Raw genomic sequence first — 16,665 nt, forward strand, 5'->3', positions numbered from 1 at the left:
AACAAAATGAAATATGAAGATACAAAAATGTTCTGAAAATGCATCCCACAATTGGGACTGTGTATGCAAGGAGGCTGTCAAAATCCAGCTACATGAGAACTTCATAAACAAGGCAATGGATCTCAACCTAGTCAAGCATAGGCTCCAGCAGTGAAAATTCTCTACATGCAGCAGAAATGGAACACTGAGCATGGCAAAGGCGGAGTACAGAATGTGGACCACCACTCAATTGCCGGGCACGAACTACTACTACCACCACAGATGACACATAGCACAGTCCACGCATGTGGTCAGTATAGGGGGTAGATGACTAGTATATATGTCACACCCACTGGTCTGAGACATCAGTCGGCAGAGTAGTCTGATGATGATGGCATGTTATGTCATAGAAAAGTCGTTCTACAGTGATCAGTTAATCTGGCTGCAAGATTAACAGACTCCCAAGCACCATTTTTCCCAGGGAAACCTATCAACACACGTAACCATTATATTACAAACTTAATCATATGTTATTAATTGAGTTCAATTACCTGAAAGAGGCAGTCAAACCAATAAACTACAATGTGACTCAGATGTACAGGGCACAGAAAGGTCAGCAACATATAAGTAACATCAAGATTAAATGACAAAAAGTTTGATGGAAGAGCATTTGGAAGAATTTTTACATGGGTGTATTACATACCTCTATTAGAAGTACATGGTGTATGGGAATAAATAATGTGATATTAAAAATCCAAAACTGAAAGCTCTGAACTTACATAACACTGACAAATGCTTATATTGTCAGAATGAAGTCACGATAGAACATATATTTGCTCACAATGCATAGGCAGAAATATGGATCTAGCCAGAAGGTAGAGTTGTATTGATTACCTGCGCTGATTTTAACAGTATAAGAAAAAAAATACTTGTTGCTCAGATGTGTGGTTGTATCCTGAAGCTAAAAGAATATGTATAGTATACACTAAAAAAAAAAGCACACACACAAATCATTCTATAACTCCTAGACATAAGTACCAGTGGATTTCAGGAAGTAGAAGAGGATATGTTATTTTAAAAACATGCAAAACTTCCCTGTGGGAATATTCCAAAATAGACTACACTGTAAATTAAATGGATAGAGTGCTGGCAGGGCCAGAAATGAAGCTTTTCGCAAAAGTAATAAATACTGTTGGTAAGTTTCTGTTTTTTGTTGTTTTCGGCTTTATTATCTTCCACCATTTGTTTGGATATAATTTGTTGTAATTGCATCAGAAAACATAATGCCAGGAAAATAATCAGAATTGGCAGTTCCAAAAGACATAATACTTGCAGTCCACACTGGATGCATCTCTATGAGCCATTTTTGTTCACCTTCTTTTTGTTCAGCAGTTACTCTTCTCCCTCCGAATCTTGGATGTAACATATTAACAAGCTAATGAAAAGATTGTAGTGCTTTTTCTTTCCATTATTTTAGTAAGTTGTTATAGTATTCTGCATTAAGACTTTCTAAAAGATCAATCTGTAGTTTGACAGCCTGGCCAGTATTTGTGCTGTGTGCCTGAAGAATGTCCAGGACTCCAAAAATCTGGCACTTGTCAGAAAAGATGAGTGGCATCTTTATAAATTATAGCATTATCCAATATTCTATAATGTTAGCAGAGACATCTCCAGAATGCTCTTTTATAATTTCTGCATATTTGTAATAAATATCAATAAAGGTGCTTAGGAAATCCATCTAGTTGAATTTTGGAGCTGTGACATAAGACCATTCTTTTCCTTCAATCAACCATGTAGTCAATGGTGTTTCCAAAAGTACTTACAGACTTCACCAATGTGCTTCAACTCATAGGTGTAGATTAACACAATGAACTGAACAACCTTATGTTAATAAGCCAGGTGGGTCTTCTTTTAAAAGCTATCACATTTTGTTTTCATTAGCAGCATAAATAGCAATTTTTTCTGAAAATTATCTTCATGCATTTTAGTTGAATATTTCAAAGACTCCACACAATATACAGGGTGTTCCAAAAAGGTACGGCCAAACTTTCAGGAAACATTCCTCACACACAAAGAAAGAAAATATGTTATGTGGACATGTGTCCGGAAATGCTTACTTTCCATGTTAGAGCTCATTTTATTACTTCTCTTCAAATCACATTAATCATGGAATGGAAACACACAGCAACAGAACGTACCAGTGTGACTTCAAACACTTTGTTACAGGAAATGTTCAAAATGTCCTCCGTTAGCGAGGATACATGCATCCACCCTCTGCCGCATGGAATCCCTGAAGCGCTGATGCAGCCCTGGAGAATGGCGTATTGTATCACAGCCGTCCACAATACAACCACGAAGAGTCTCTACATTTGGTACCGGGGTTGCGTAGACAAGAGCTTTCAAATGCCCCCATAAATGAAAGTCAAGAGGGTTGAGGTCAGGAGAGCGTAGAGGCCACGGAATTGGTCCGCCTCTACCAATCCATTGCTCACCGAATCTGTTGTTGAGAAGCGTACAAACACTTCGACTGAAATGTGCAGGAGCTCCATCGTGCATGAACCACATGTTGTGTCGTACTTGTAAAGGCACATGTTCTAGCAGCACAGGTAGAGTATCCCATATGAAATCATGATAACGTGCTCCATTGAGCATAGGTGGAAGAACATGGGGCCCAATCAAGACATCACCAACAATGCCTGCCCAAACGTTCACAGAAAATCTGTGTTGATGACGTGATTGCACAATTGCACAATAATCCATACATCAAATGGTCATCTGCCAACTCCGCATTTGTAAACATTGCGCTGACTGCAAAACCATGTTCGTGATGAACACTAACCTGTTGATGCTATGTACTGATGTGCTTGATGCTAGTACTGTAGAGCAATGAGTCGCATGTCAACACAATCACCGAAGTCAACATTACCTTCCTTCAATTGGGCCAACTGGTGGTGAATCGAGGATGTACAGTACATACTGATGAAACTAAAATGAGCTCTAAAATGGAAATTAAACATTTCTGGACACATGTCCACATAACATCTATTCTTTATTTGTGTGTGAGGAATGTTTCCTGAAAGTTTGGCCGTACCTTTTTGCAACACCCTGTATAGCTGTCTTTTGGTTGGCTTCACAATCAATTGTATTTAATACAAATGCTTGTTGCCCTGTGTGGATACTGTTTGTCATAATTGGGTCATTCTTTATATTAGACAACCCATGTTGTAGTAGTATGTGCTATTATGATCTTTTAACTTAAGTTTTATATTTGAATCGACCTTGTTTGCAACTTTATCAAGCTGCATACCACTTAATTTGAAGCAGTCAGGACCAACATAACCAGGTCGCAGTACTTGGATCATGTCTTTTTATTCTTGAATTGAAGCTACATAATGGCTATGTTGTTAGTGTAAAAGAACTTTGCTAACAATATGTCCAGTTGTTCCTTTCATTGATCATTAGTTTTTATTATAAAGTTCCCCCAGGCTAGCCTGTTTCCTCCTCAGTGGTGTTGAAGCCAAATTTTGACTGCCATGAGCTACTATTAGTGTACCACCAATACTGCTGAAACTGGAGCGGCCAATGAAAGAGTCCATTTCCAATACAGTACTGTTATTGTTGCTGGAAGTAAACTTTGTGTTTCTAATTCCAGAGGAGTTGAAAAGTAATTTCTCTCAGTGCATTTTTTCAGATGACATTTTATTCTTTCAATTTTGCCACTGACTTCAACATTTCACTGCTTGCAAAAAGCTTTAATTTTGTCTTGATCACATGTTACCTCTGACCACTCTGCTGATTTTTACATTAAAATGAACAGTCGAGATCACATTAATGTTTCCTTATTGGCCCGTTTCAGCTTATATACAAGCCATCTTCAGAATTTTGTGGCCTCTTATGGCTGGTGCTGATGATGTCTTGGGTGTCTCGTGGTAACCATGATCGTACACGTGTGGCTACCATGACAAACCCGAGGGGCCATCAGCACCAGCCATAGGGGGCCAAGAAATTCTGAAGATGGCTTGTATATAAGCTTAAACCGGCCAATAAAGAAATATTAATGTGATCTCAACTGTTCATTTTAATGTAAATAAAACATCAGGTTGCTGTTCTCCACATACTATGTTGTCAAACTTTATTAACTCTGCTGACGCCTTTCTTCCAGTCCCAAAGACAATGATGTTGAAAATTTGCCTATAAGAAAATAATTTTACTGCTATTTAACTCAGTTATAAAGGAGGTTATTTTCTGTTGCAGTTAAGTGATATGTACGTTGTTTGCAATTTTTAGGTTAATAATATACAACTATGAATTTTTAATTTTCTTTGACAAATGTTCAATACATTTTACCTGCTATGGAAGAAAATGGAAATTCAACAAAAACATGGAACTAAAGTAAACTCACATTTATGGTATGGATCCTGTGCTGAACAAAGCATGAATTTTCATACTACATGATATTTAAAACCATGGGCTTAAACAGAGGATTTATGATAACTGTGAAGGGCTCTCACTGACAACATAAGAAAATTTGGTTTACCAATTTTTGTGTGGTTAGTTTATTAATTTTGTCAACTAATAAAGCAGTTGTAAGAATGAGTTTTGAATAAAGTGTTTTGAATAATGTAATCATAAGAATATAAACTGGACTGTTTAACTGTCATTACAAAAAAATCCCCAAAACCCCATTTATCCCAATGTTTTTTAACAGGTTTTTCTCAGCTGTCGATGTCTCCCAAATAAAAGAAGTCAAAAGAAGTTATTTCCATGTGTAATTACGAGCTATGTCAAGGAAGTAATTTGTGTTTGCATTTCTTTCCACAATAGCCACAGTTTGGTACATGCACAGCAGATGCTGTGAATCAAGGACAAGGAAATGACACCATTTAGAGACCTCTGCATGTTGTTATGCTTGTTTAGAATGGTAAAGTTGATTGAAACTCTGACTACTTGTGAAATTAGATCTATAACTCATATTTTGGATGTAGAAAACACTACATCAGTGTACATTCATCAACAGAATTGCAAGGTTTATGGAGAAAATGCAATTACATTGGAGATTGGTCCAACAGTTCAGTGAAGGATATGATCAAGTGCACAATGACAGATGATGTGGCCATCCATGTTTCATTAATGAAGAACTGGTTCACACAATTGAAGAACTTGTGAACAAACCATTGGTTTGCAGTAACCAACCTTTCTAAGAACTTACTGCAAATTTCAGAATCACTTCTTCATGAAACAGTTTATGATAAAAAACTGTGTGCTCTGCGGGTGCCGAAATCTTTTACAGAGGAACACAATAGATACTGTAATTGCAGTGAATTGAACTTTTTGACCTATTACAACAAATATGGTGATGATTTTATAAGCAAGATAGTAACCAGGATGAGATCAAGTCATTTTTGAAACCCCACAATTGAAATGGCTATCAATGGAATGGAAACATATTGTGTCACCAATAAAGACTAAAGTGGAGCAAGTCTGGACACCTTGAACAGTCATGTATACAGTCTTTTGGGGGAGAGACTGCATTTTTCTGGTGCATTTTTTAGTGTATGGTGAAACAATCAGTACAGATGTCTAATGTGAGATGCTTAAGAAACTGTATCATGTGAAACAGAATAACCCCTATGGAAAGCTTAGAAATGGAATCCTCTTGATCCATGACAATGCTCAAGCTCACATTCAAGACAATGGATTACATGATAAGTCTTATAGGACTTCGGCTGGAAAACCACCCTCCATACAGTCCTGGCCTCTGTCTAGCAATTTCCATCTCTTTCTGCACTTGAAAATGTTCATAGTGGTCCAAAATTCAACAACAATGATTAGTTCAAAGAACACATTACTACATGATTGAAAAAGCAGGTGGCAACATCCTTTGAAGAAGGCATACAAAAACTTGTGCCATGCTATGATAAATGCCTACAAAATTGAGAGTTATGTGGAAAGAGAGTTTAACATATGTAGTTTCTCTCCAGCAAATAGTTTTTCTATGTACGTACTCATTTTTTTTTAATCACAAAATGGAACTAACTTTCTGCAAGTACCTCATATCGAAAATTACAAAGGCTTCATTCTATGAATGCTTGTGTTCACATTTTTATGTATAATGTAAAAATTTATTGACAGTCATCATCATCATCATTTATTGTATGTAACAGACCATAAAGGCCCATGACAGAAAGCAAAAGAAACATTACAAACCTGAATAACACACTATTCAAAAATCAATAACACAATTCATGACACAGGAAGGAGCATTGTCCTGATCACAGTTGCAGCTATTTCCAGCAGATGTTGTTCCTTTTTCTTCTGTCCATTTCATCTTCCAGGGATGCTGTTGATTCTACCTTCTGCAACATCCTAATCACCCTATCTTTCCATGTAGTCCTTGGGCAACCTCTTGGACATCTTCCAATCAGTTGGAAATTGAACACTCAGTTGGGGATAGAGTCTCCAGCTCTTAAGACATGTCCCAACCACTGGAGTTTTCATCCTCTGATGGTCCTACGAATGTCAGCTTTCCCAAAACGTTGGTACAGGTCCTCTTTTTGCCTTCTTTCCCATCTTCCACTTTCTGTTGAATGTAGGCCCATAGATCTTCCTGAGCACTTTCCTTTCAACTGCGCAAATGTGCTCTCCAAGTGTTTGTGAAGTCGCTCATGTCTTGCAGCCATATAACAGAACCAGTTTTACCAGTGCCATGTAAAGTTTGATCTTGCTGTTTTGTGAGACCAAGCATTACTTGAATAAGTTATTGGGACTAATGAAGGCATTATTAGCATTAATTATTCTTTGCTGAATCTCTTTCTCAACCTCACCTTTATCAGATGGAATTGATCCCATGTACTTAAATTTCTCTGCTTGTTCAAAATTGTGTCCATAATGTAATAATGTTAAACAGTTATTAAAAATGTAATTGTATGAAAAATTATATACTTTGTATAAAGACTTGAAAAATAAAGAGTATCTTCAATAAAAAGTTGTTAAGCATCTGACTGTGGATTCAGATTTCTGGAATTATGATTTTTATGTGTCACCTATTGCTTCTTCCACCTCTAAGTACGTTTCTTGACTTGAAAAATTATGCTAAACTGTAGGTTCCCTGGGTAAGTCAGTTAAAGCATCAGAGGGCATACTATCTCTAGTAAAACCATACCTAGCATAGCACTGTCATGTTGAAAACAATCTTTGAGTTGAGGGCACCTTTACTTTGGCTGTACATGACTGATGGCATATGAAAGGAGAACATAAGTAGTAAACTCATGAGCAGTTGGCATGTGTCATTAAGAAGAGCTGGGCAAGGAATCTATACAGAGTCATCAAAATGAGGACTGACAATTTTAAAATATTTTACTACTATAAATAAAATATTACCACAAAGAAATGTCAGTATATGAACAGAAACTGTCCATCATGGTTTTTATTTTACTGACATGAATATGGAATTTTTCTTCAGTTATATAGCTACATATGAAAAAAATAGTTTGTAAAAAGAGAAAGGAAAATGTCCTGTGCTATGCAATCTTAACATGCCAGTAACGTACAATCATGGCAATAAATTAAAAATACAATGATATATAGTGGATCTGAAAATTTGAATTCCCTTAAAAAGATTTCTGTGTGTGGACTCCACTCATGATTCTGGCTCTTTTCTGTATGTAAAGCACTTTTCTAGCCAATGGCTGACTTCCCCCAAAATTTGTTTCCATATGCCACAATGGCTTGAAAATAGCCATAATAAGCTAATTTAATAATTTCCATATTTTTATAAGAGGAAATAATGTATAAAGCATGAGTTTCTGGACATAATATTTTACACAGATACAGGATGTGGTCTGACCAATTTAGTTTGGTATCGTGTAAACCTTGGTATTTTGAAGCGTCTGCACTAGCCATCTGCTGGTCGCCTACTTTTTCTCTTATTTCTTCATTTTTAGATGATGTGTGAAACTGAATAAAGCTTGTTTTGATGAAATTAACAGAAAGGCCATATATGGTAATTGAGTTCACAATACCCCAGAAACCGTATCAGCTGGCAGCTAAAGTTAGTCTAATGAATTATCAGTAAATACCATAGTGTCATAAGCAGAGATGGTGAATATACAGTAATTTGTACAAAGAAGTAGATTATTAATTAAAATAATAAAATGTAGGTGGCCCAGAATTGAGCTGTGGGGTGCTCCACAGGTGATGGTTGAAAGATTGCAGTTCTACACTATGCTTCTTATGATGTGTTTGCTATGTGATTCATCTTTGCTGATGGAGTGTCTTGGACTTCTTCTATACGTTTTGTGTATATATATTTGTTGTAAAGTGTGTCTAACATATTATTTCTTATAAATAGGGTACAGAATATCATTGACATACCACTGTGCTGTAAGGGTGCTGCAGATGACAACCGAAGGGGTGCTGCTATGAAAAGAAATGTCATCCCAGAACTTCACTCCTGGCTGTTGGGCCAGCTGGCAACAGCCAGGTTGGTGTCTGACTGCTGTCTGGGGTATCTCCAGAAATGTCTTCATAGGCCATTGGGCCCATTTCAAAGCAGGACTTATCATCGAAGACAATTCTATTCGTGTCAACGAGATTCCAAGTTGAAATGTGTCTGGAGACTCCCTGGACAGCTATGGGATACTAACCTGACTGTTACTGTGTGCCCAACAGCCAGGAGTTATACTTGTTGGTGACATTTATTTTCATAGCATGACCCCTTTGGTTGTCATCCACAACACACTTACAGCACAGCGGTGCATTGATGATGACCCATTTTGTTGCCCTTCATGGCAGGCTATCATGGGCTTACATTTCAGCAAGCTAATGCCTTACCTGCATATGGAGAGAGTTTCTACTACTTGTCTTCATGCTTTCCAAACCTTACTTTGGTTAGCAAGCTTTTCGGATCTCTCCCTAACTGAGAATGTTTGGAGCATTATGTGTAGGGCCCTCCATCCAGGTTAGGATTTTGACTATCTAACATGCCAATTGAATACAGCTTGCCATGATATCCATCAGGAGCACATCTAAACAGACTATCAATTAATTCCAAGCCAAATAACTGCTTCCATAAGGGCCAGAGGTGGACCAACATGTTTTTGACTTACTCAGTTTGTGAAGCTCTTTCTCTTGAATAAATCATCAAATTTTTCTGAAACTATAATCATTTGTCTATCTCCACATGTACATCACACTTACCAATTTTGTCCCATTTGATAATTCCTTCGTGTTGCATAGTTTTTTTTTTTTTTCCTTAGAGTATAATTACATAATTTCAAAAACTTTGAATTTATTATATGAGCTGACATATTTTGGGAAATATAACTTTCTCATTTCTGTTTATAGAGCTGTCTCTATATTCAGTTTGCCTTCTAAATCTAATTTTAGTTGTTGACTCCCTGTCCTCATCACTGATAAGTCTTTCACATTGGATGATTTCAACAAATGTGAATTGTGACTGCAAAATTCCTATCATGTATTTCAGTTTCAGGGCTATTTTAAAATTTTTCTTTTGTAGGAGTTTTTTATACTATGACTTAATAAATATATCTGTTGTAGGCCCTGGAAATCAAAGGTGCACCTGGGAAACTGTATGCTGTAGGAGGTGATGTAAGACAAGAAGAAGATATTCTGAAAGCTTTTAAATGGATAAATGAGAATGTTGGTGGAGTTGATATATTAATTAATAATGCTGGAGTTTTAGGATACTCAGATCTCACAGGTAATAATTCCAGTGTATCTGTTTTAATATCTGCATCAAACAAGTCAATGACCTAACTCTCACTCTCACTTTTCATGAAAGGAAATTTACTTAAGGACAGTATTGTTATCATCCATAATCGAAAACATGTTCTATGTATTCATTAAATGCCAATACAGATTTTTTTATTTATTCAGGACAAATCAAGAAATAAATTAAGAAGTGGACCCAGCTTACATTTTTTTACTAGCTCTGTAAAATGTATGTATAAGTAACTATCATTAATCTGGTGCTCCAAAGAACTTCTGATGAACATAAAAAAATTAACAAAGAAATGCTACTTTAAAAAAGCTACTGCTTTTCCTTATGTACTAAGCAACTGCCACTACTTTTTGCTTGGTTAGTATGTATATGACTACACTGATAATTGTCAATTATGAAGATAGTTGTCCACATCCTGGTGATAGTGGAAGACTGTGCGTGTTGCCATTGTAATACTACTAACAGAGATTGTGAATCCTTGAATGTAGATGTGTAAAATTTTCAGAAGGAATGTCTAATAATGCAGACTTTTCATTTACTTTGGAATTTCCAATTAGTACCAGTTTCTTGTCACGTTTCTGTGGACAATGCATTAAAGACCTTTGCACAAGAAATATTGCTCTAAATGTTAGAGAAGAAGACATGGTCTGTGTGGTCATTTTTGTTAACTGGATTGTGTTTAAGTATCTTTCAGATAACCTACTCAGAAATTGATTTTTGTTATTGACAATAAGTAAAATAAATAATTTTATCTCAGGCTTTTTCATGTGGACATTGCAGGATGTTCTGTTAATAACTTTACACTTTTTTTTCACTTCTAACTTCTGCAGAAAAATATTTATTTGAATTTCATTATTTTACCCACTTGGTCTCATTTTAGCCCACTGACTAGCTGTAGATTAATAAATTGGACTCATAAAGTTTTATCTAGTGTATTCCCACTGATGTCTAGTTTCGAATAATTATTGTGTGTCTGCTCTTGAATATAAAAGTTTGTCCACCAAAGTACTGAAATATTGTGCTGATGGAGTAATGCTGTTCTCTCTGTATGCACTCAGTGACTTGATGTACAGAAATGTATATTAGCAATATCCAGTCATAAAAATTGGAAATGAGGAACAAATTGAAGAATGACATCATTTTTACGAGACTAGTACATCCAAAAATGTATTTATAACCAGCACAGTACGATAGAACACAGACTAGGTCCCCTCACTTTGTTGATAGCTGAAACATTTTACATGGACTTGTGTAGAGTAGATCACATGAATGGCACATAGAATGAATGAGTGCTGGTAAACCTCTGTGTTAGCTCTTACCTGTGAAGAATCTGAGGTGACTCCCAGGGTTTGTAGCAGAATAACAGGAGTATTAAGTGCCATTGGTAGCTACACTACATAGGATGCTGCACTGAGACTATGATGAATGGTGCAGGATCTGGCAGTTTACCCTAAACCTAAATAAATGTCATGTAAGGGCTCTCGTATTGTGTGTGTGTCTGCCATTGGAGTTTGTTGAGCATTTCAGAATGCCCCCACACTGTTAAAACAATCGTGTGATGAAATTTTGAGAGACATATTTGAGAGAGAGTAATATGTTGCCTGACTCATCCTGAGACATACTTGCTTGGAATTTTGATAACGAATTTCTCTGTGATGTGCCTCTCTTGTTCTGTCTGCCACTGGAGTTCATTGAGCATTTATGGAATGCTCTCACAGTGGCTGAGAAATGCTGTGATGTAATGTACTGCTCTCCATTGATCTTACTTGTCTCTGGTAAAGGTTCCAGATTGAGGAGCAATGACCAAGAATCAGTCAAGCAAGTCTTTTGAAAACATGTTCTTTTGTGGATGAATTAAATTTACTCAATATTTTTCCAGGGAATGTCAGCCTGGAACGTGCTTGTCCTACAGTTTGTTTTATGTGGTCTTTCCATTTTAGGCCCCTCCATATGTTTAATCCATATTTTATGGTAATTAATGTTTCTAGTGATTTGTTGTCAGTAGTGTTATTATACATTGGTTGATTTCTTACCTATTTATGCACAATACATTACATCTATTTACGTTCAGGGTAAACTGCTAAACCCAGCACCATACATAGTGGTGTCAGTGCAGCATCCTATGTAGTGTAGCTACCAATGGCACTTAATACCACTGTTATTCTGCTACAAACCCTAGGATCCAACCTGGACTCTGCCCAAATGTGCATGCAAACATCAGGGAACCTACACAGAATGGAATGACTGTATCTTCTTCTTCTTCTGGAGATGGATACAGGATTGTCCTGTAAGGGTGCCCATAAAGTAGTTCCACTGGGCACTGCTCATTGACAGACATGAATATGTAAGAAGCTCTGAAGTTTAGCAGTGAAGCAAATTCAACAGAACCCATTGGACCCTAAAGGAGTGCACAAGGTGCTCTGCCAGCCAATTGAGGGAAAGGGAGTTTAGTAAGGTGTTTAATACCACTGAAGGTGCAAAAGCTTTTGAAATTGTTTGCTGTAAATTGGGGACCATTGTTGATCACCATTATACCGATGCACCCTGTACTGTGATGATCCACTCCAAGACTCCCATTGTGAATATTCTTGTTGTCAGCTGGAGATAGGTGACATACAGAGAGTGGGAGAAGGTGTCCACAATAGTTTACCTCATGGATCCCATGAAAGGGACTGTGAAGTTGGCATGAACTTGGTCCCATGGCTGTGTTAGTGTGAGCTATGATCAGAATAACTGGGGTGAGGTCAGTTAGTGTGCTTGGAAAATTGCACACTGTTGCAACCATTGTAAACCTTTGTCCATACAAGGTTTGCTTCATCCTAGAAATGCCCAGGTGGGATTGATACATGAGCTGAAGTACCCGATGTTGCAGAGAGGACAGAGAAAGCAAGCAAAGGTCAAGTGGATCTGCACCAGAGAACATGTAAAGCCAACCTGGCTGCACCGACACTATCTGATGAAAAGTATACAGACACCTATTAGTGGATGTTTCTTCTTACTTTACATTTATCATGCCTGAAATTGGCAGGGGACACTTTCAACTATGTGTCTGGATGTTTATGGAGGACTGACAGCCCTTTCTTCCTTAAGATCCTAAACCAAAGAAAATAGTTATGTTGGACATCACAGTCAGTGGTGAAGTTGACATTCTAACTAATCCTGGCAGTCCACTGATTTCAGTTCAGGACTCTGGGCAGGCCAGTCCACTTCAGGAATGTTATTGTCCACAGATCATAGTCTCACAGATCCTTCTTTATGACATGGTGCATTTTCATGCTGTTACAAACAGTCATTAAGTCCAAACTGTTCATCTACTGTACACAGTACGTAATTCTGTAAAATGTGTTCATATCCTTTTTCATTTAGCTTTTTCATAAGCACAGTAAGGGATCCACACCATAACCATGGAAAACATTCCATACTGCAACTCCACTTACTTCCCACTTCATTGTTGGGTACTATACAGATTGTCCAGCAATTTGCCAAACCCAAACTCTTCCATCAATAATGTATAGCATGATCCACCACTCCATATCACTCATTTACAGTCATCCATTGTCCAATGGCCTCTCTCCGTACGTCAGTTCAAGCTTCTCTGACCACTGACAACGAAAGTGTGTGGCATATAAGAACCTGGTTGCCCATTGTAAACCATACATTTTACTTCCCAGTGCACGGTCATTGTGCTAGCTGGACTGCTGGTAGTAATTTGGAACAAACACAAGTGACCCTTTCTGCTGATTTTATATGATTTTTTACAACCACTCTCTGCAATGCTTGATGTTCCAGATCCTGCAGTACATGAGATCTATATTTGGTTTTGGTTTAGCTGTGAGTGTTCCTTTGTGTTTCCACTTCACCATCACATCACCAACAGTCAGTCTGGTTAGCTTTAGAAGGATGAGATGTGTCTGGTGGTGATATCCAACGATTGGTCCATGTTGGAAGTCAGTGGGCTGTATGCTTAATCAGTTCTGTTGTTACCATTTCTCTATTGACAATACAATACTCCCACTGCCTTTTGTACTGGTGGGACTGTCTCTCATAACATCTAGTGGTCCGTTCCACATTAAAAAGATGTGTCTGGATACTGCTGAACAGGAAGTGTACTTCTTGGCCTGTTGAAGAAGTTAGTTGCTCTGGACATTGTAGTATGTCCTAGAAATTTATAGGGAACTCATTAAGAAGGTCACAGTTCATAGTAATAGATGGCAAATCATCGAGTAAAACTGAAGTGATATCAGGTGTTCCCCAGGGAAGCGTCCTGGGGCCTTTGCTGTTTCTGATCTACATAAATGACCTGGGTGACAATCTGAGCAGTTCTCTTAGGTTGTTTGCAGATGATGCTGTAATTGACCATCTAGTAAGGTCATCTGATGACCACTATCAGTTGCAAAGCGATTTAGAAAAGATTGCTGTATGGTGTGGCAGGTGGCAGTTGACGCTAAATAACGAAAAGTGTGAGATGATCCACATGAGTTCCAAAAGAAATCCATTGGAATTCAATTACTCGATAAATAGTACAATTCTCAAAGCTGTCAATTCAACTAAGTACCTGGGTGTAAAAATTACGAACAACTTCAGTTGGAAAGACCACATAGATAATATTGTGGTGAAGGGGAGCCAAAGGTTGCATTTCATTGGCAGGACACTTAGAAGATGCAACAAGTACACTAAAGAGACAGCTTACACTACACTCGTTCATCCTCTGTTAGAATATTGCTGTGCGGTGTGGGATCCTTACATGGTGGGATTGACGGAGGACATCGAAAGGGTGCAAAAAAGGGCAGATCATTTTGTATTATCACGTAATAGGGGAGAGAGTGTGGCAGATATGATACGCGAGTTGGGATGGAAGTCATTAAAGCAAAGATGTTTTTCGCCGCAGCGAGATCTATTTATTAAATTTCAGTCAACAACTTTCTCTTCTGAATGCAAAAATATTTTGTTGAGCCCAACCTACATAGGTAGGAATGATCATCAAAATAAAATAAGAGAAATCAGAGCTCAAACAGAAAGGTTTAGGTGTTCGTTTTTCCCGTGCGCTGTTCGTGAGTGGAATGGTAGGGAGATAGTATGATTGTGGTTCGATGAACCCTCTGCCAAGCACTTAAATGTGAATTGCAGAGTAATCATGTAGATGTAGATGTAGATGTACTCCAGTTGACCATTTAATTGAAAACGAACTATTTCATAGTGCTTAAATTCAGGATCCAAGCCTACTGGAAGGTGAGGTAGGAAAAAAAATTATGGACACTAGAAAGGATGACCAGCAGTTCCTTTGTGATCTGAGATGTTGCTCCTGAGCTGGAGTAAGCGTCTTTGACATACTGATACCCATGTTAGCCCCACTATTTCATCCTCTAAGTTATGAGAGAAAAAAGACCTGACACCATGTCAGCATGCATCTGTAGTCAACATCAATGATGGTTGAGATTGGCAGGTCACTAGGCAGGGGGCTAATTGGAAGGCTGATTTTAACTTCTAAAAAGCCTGATTAAACACTTCAGACCACCGAAAAGCACTTCTTTTCTCTTAAGATGGATGAACAGGAGGGTTACAGATATGTTGTTGTTGTTGTTGTGGTCTTCAGTCCTGAGACTGGTTTGATGCAGCTCTCCATGCTACTCTATCCTGTGCAAGCTTCTTCATCTCCCAGTATCTACTGCAACCTACATCCTTCTGAATCTGCTTAGTGTATTCATCTCTTGGTCTCCCTCTACGATTTTTACCCTCCACACTGCCCTCCAATGCTAAATTTGTGATCCCTTGATGCCTCAAAACATGTCCTACCAACCGATCCCTTCTTCTAGTTAAGTTGTGCCACAAACTTCTCTTCTCCCCAATCCTATTCAATACCTCCTCATTAGTTACGTGATCTACCCACCTTATCTTCAGCATTCTTCTGTAGCACCACATTTCGAAAGCTTCTATTCTCTTCTTGTCCAAACTATCTATCGCCCATGTTTCACTTCCATACATGGCTACACTCCATACAATTACTTTCAGAAACGACTTCCTGACACTTAAATCTATACTCGATGTAAACAAATTTCTCTTCTTCAGAAACGCTTTCCTTGGCATTGCCAGTCGACATTTTATATCCTCTCTACTTCGACCATCATCAGTTATTTTGCTCTTCAAATAGCAAAACTCCTTTACTACTTTAAGTGTCTCATTTCCTAATTTAATTCCCTCAGCATTACCCTACTTAATTCGACTACATTCCATTATTCTTGTTTTGCTTTTGTTTATGTTCATCTTATATCCTCCTTTCAAGACACTGTCCATTCCGTTCAACTGCTCTTCCAAGTCATTTGCTGTCTCTGACAGAATTACAATATCATCGGCAAACCTCAAAGTTTTTATTTCTTCTCCATGGATTTTAATACCTACTCCGAATTTTTCTTTTGTTTCCTTTACTGCTTGCTCAATATAAAGATTGAATAACATTGGGGAGAGGCTACAACCCTGTCTAACTCCCTTCCCAACCGCTGCTTCCCTTTCATGTCTCTCGACTCTTATAACTGCCATCTGGTTTCTGTACAAATTGTAAATAGCCTTTCGCTCCCTGTATTTTACCCCTGCCACCTTTAGAATTTGAAAGAGAGTATTCCAGTCAACTTTGTCAAAAGCTTTCTCTAAGTCTACAAATTCTAGAAACGTAGGTTTGCCTTTCCTCAATCTTTCTTCTAAGATAAGTCGTAGGGTCAGTACTGCCTCACGTGTTCCAATATTTCTACCGAATCCAAACTGATCTTCCCCAAGGTTGGCTTCTACTAGTTTTTCCATTCATCCTTAAAGAATTCGCATTAGTATTTTGCAGCTGTGGCTTATTAAACTGATTGTTTGGTAATTTTGACATCTGTCAACACCTGCTTTCTTTGGGATTGGAATTATTGTATTCTTCTTGAAGTCTGAGGCTATTTCGCCTGTCTCATACA

At 37.8% G+C, this 16,665-nt stretch overlaps 1 protein-coding gene across 1 annotated transcript in view; it reads left to right on the forward strand.

The window, feature by feature from the left end:
* LOC126161362 (farnesol dehydrogenase-like) overlaps positions 1-16,665 on the forward strand; it is a 129,246-nt gene that overhangs the window by 54,019 nt on the left and 58,562 nt on the right. Inside the window, exon 2 of the mRNA XM_049917131.1 lies at positions 9,538-9,700. Coding sequence (XP_049773088.1) covers positions 9,538-9,700 — 163 coding nt within the window. The remainder of the gene's footprint in view (positions 1-9,537; positions 9,701-16,665) is intronic.

This window comes from Schistocerca cancellata, chromosome 2 (assembly GCF_023864275.1).
Source record: "Schistocerca cancellata isolate TAMUIC-IGC-003103 chromosome 2, iqSchCanc2.1, whole genome shotgun sequence".
Taxonomy (NCBI): domain Eukaryota; kingdom Metazoa; phylum Arthropoda; class Insecta; order Orthoptera; family Acrididae; genus Schistocerca; species Schistocerca cancellata.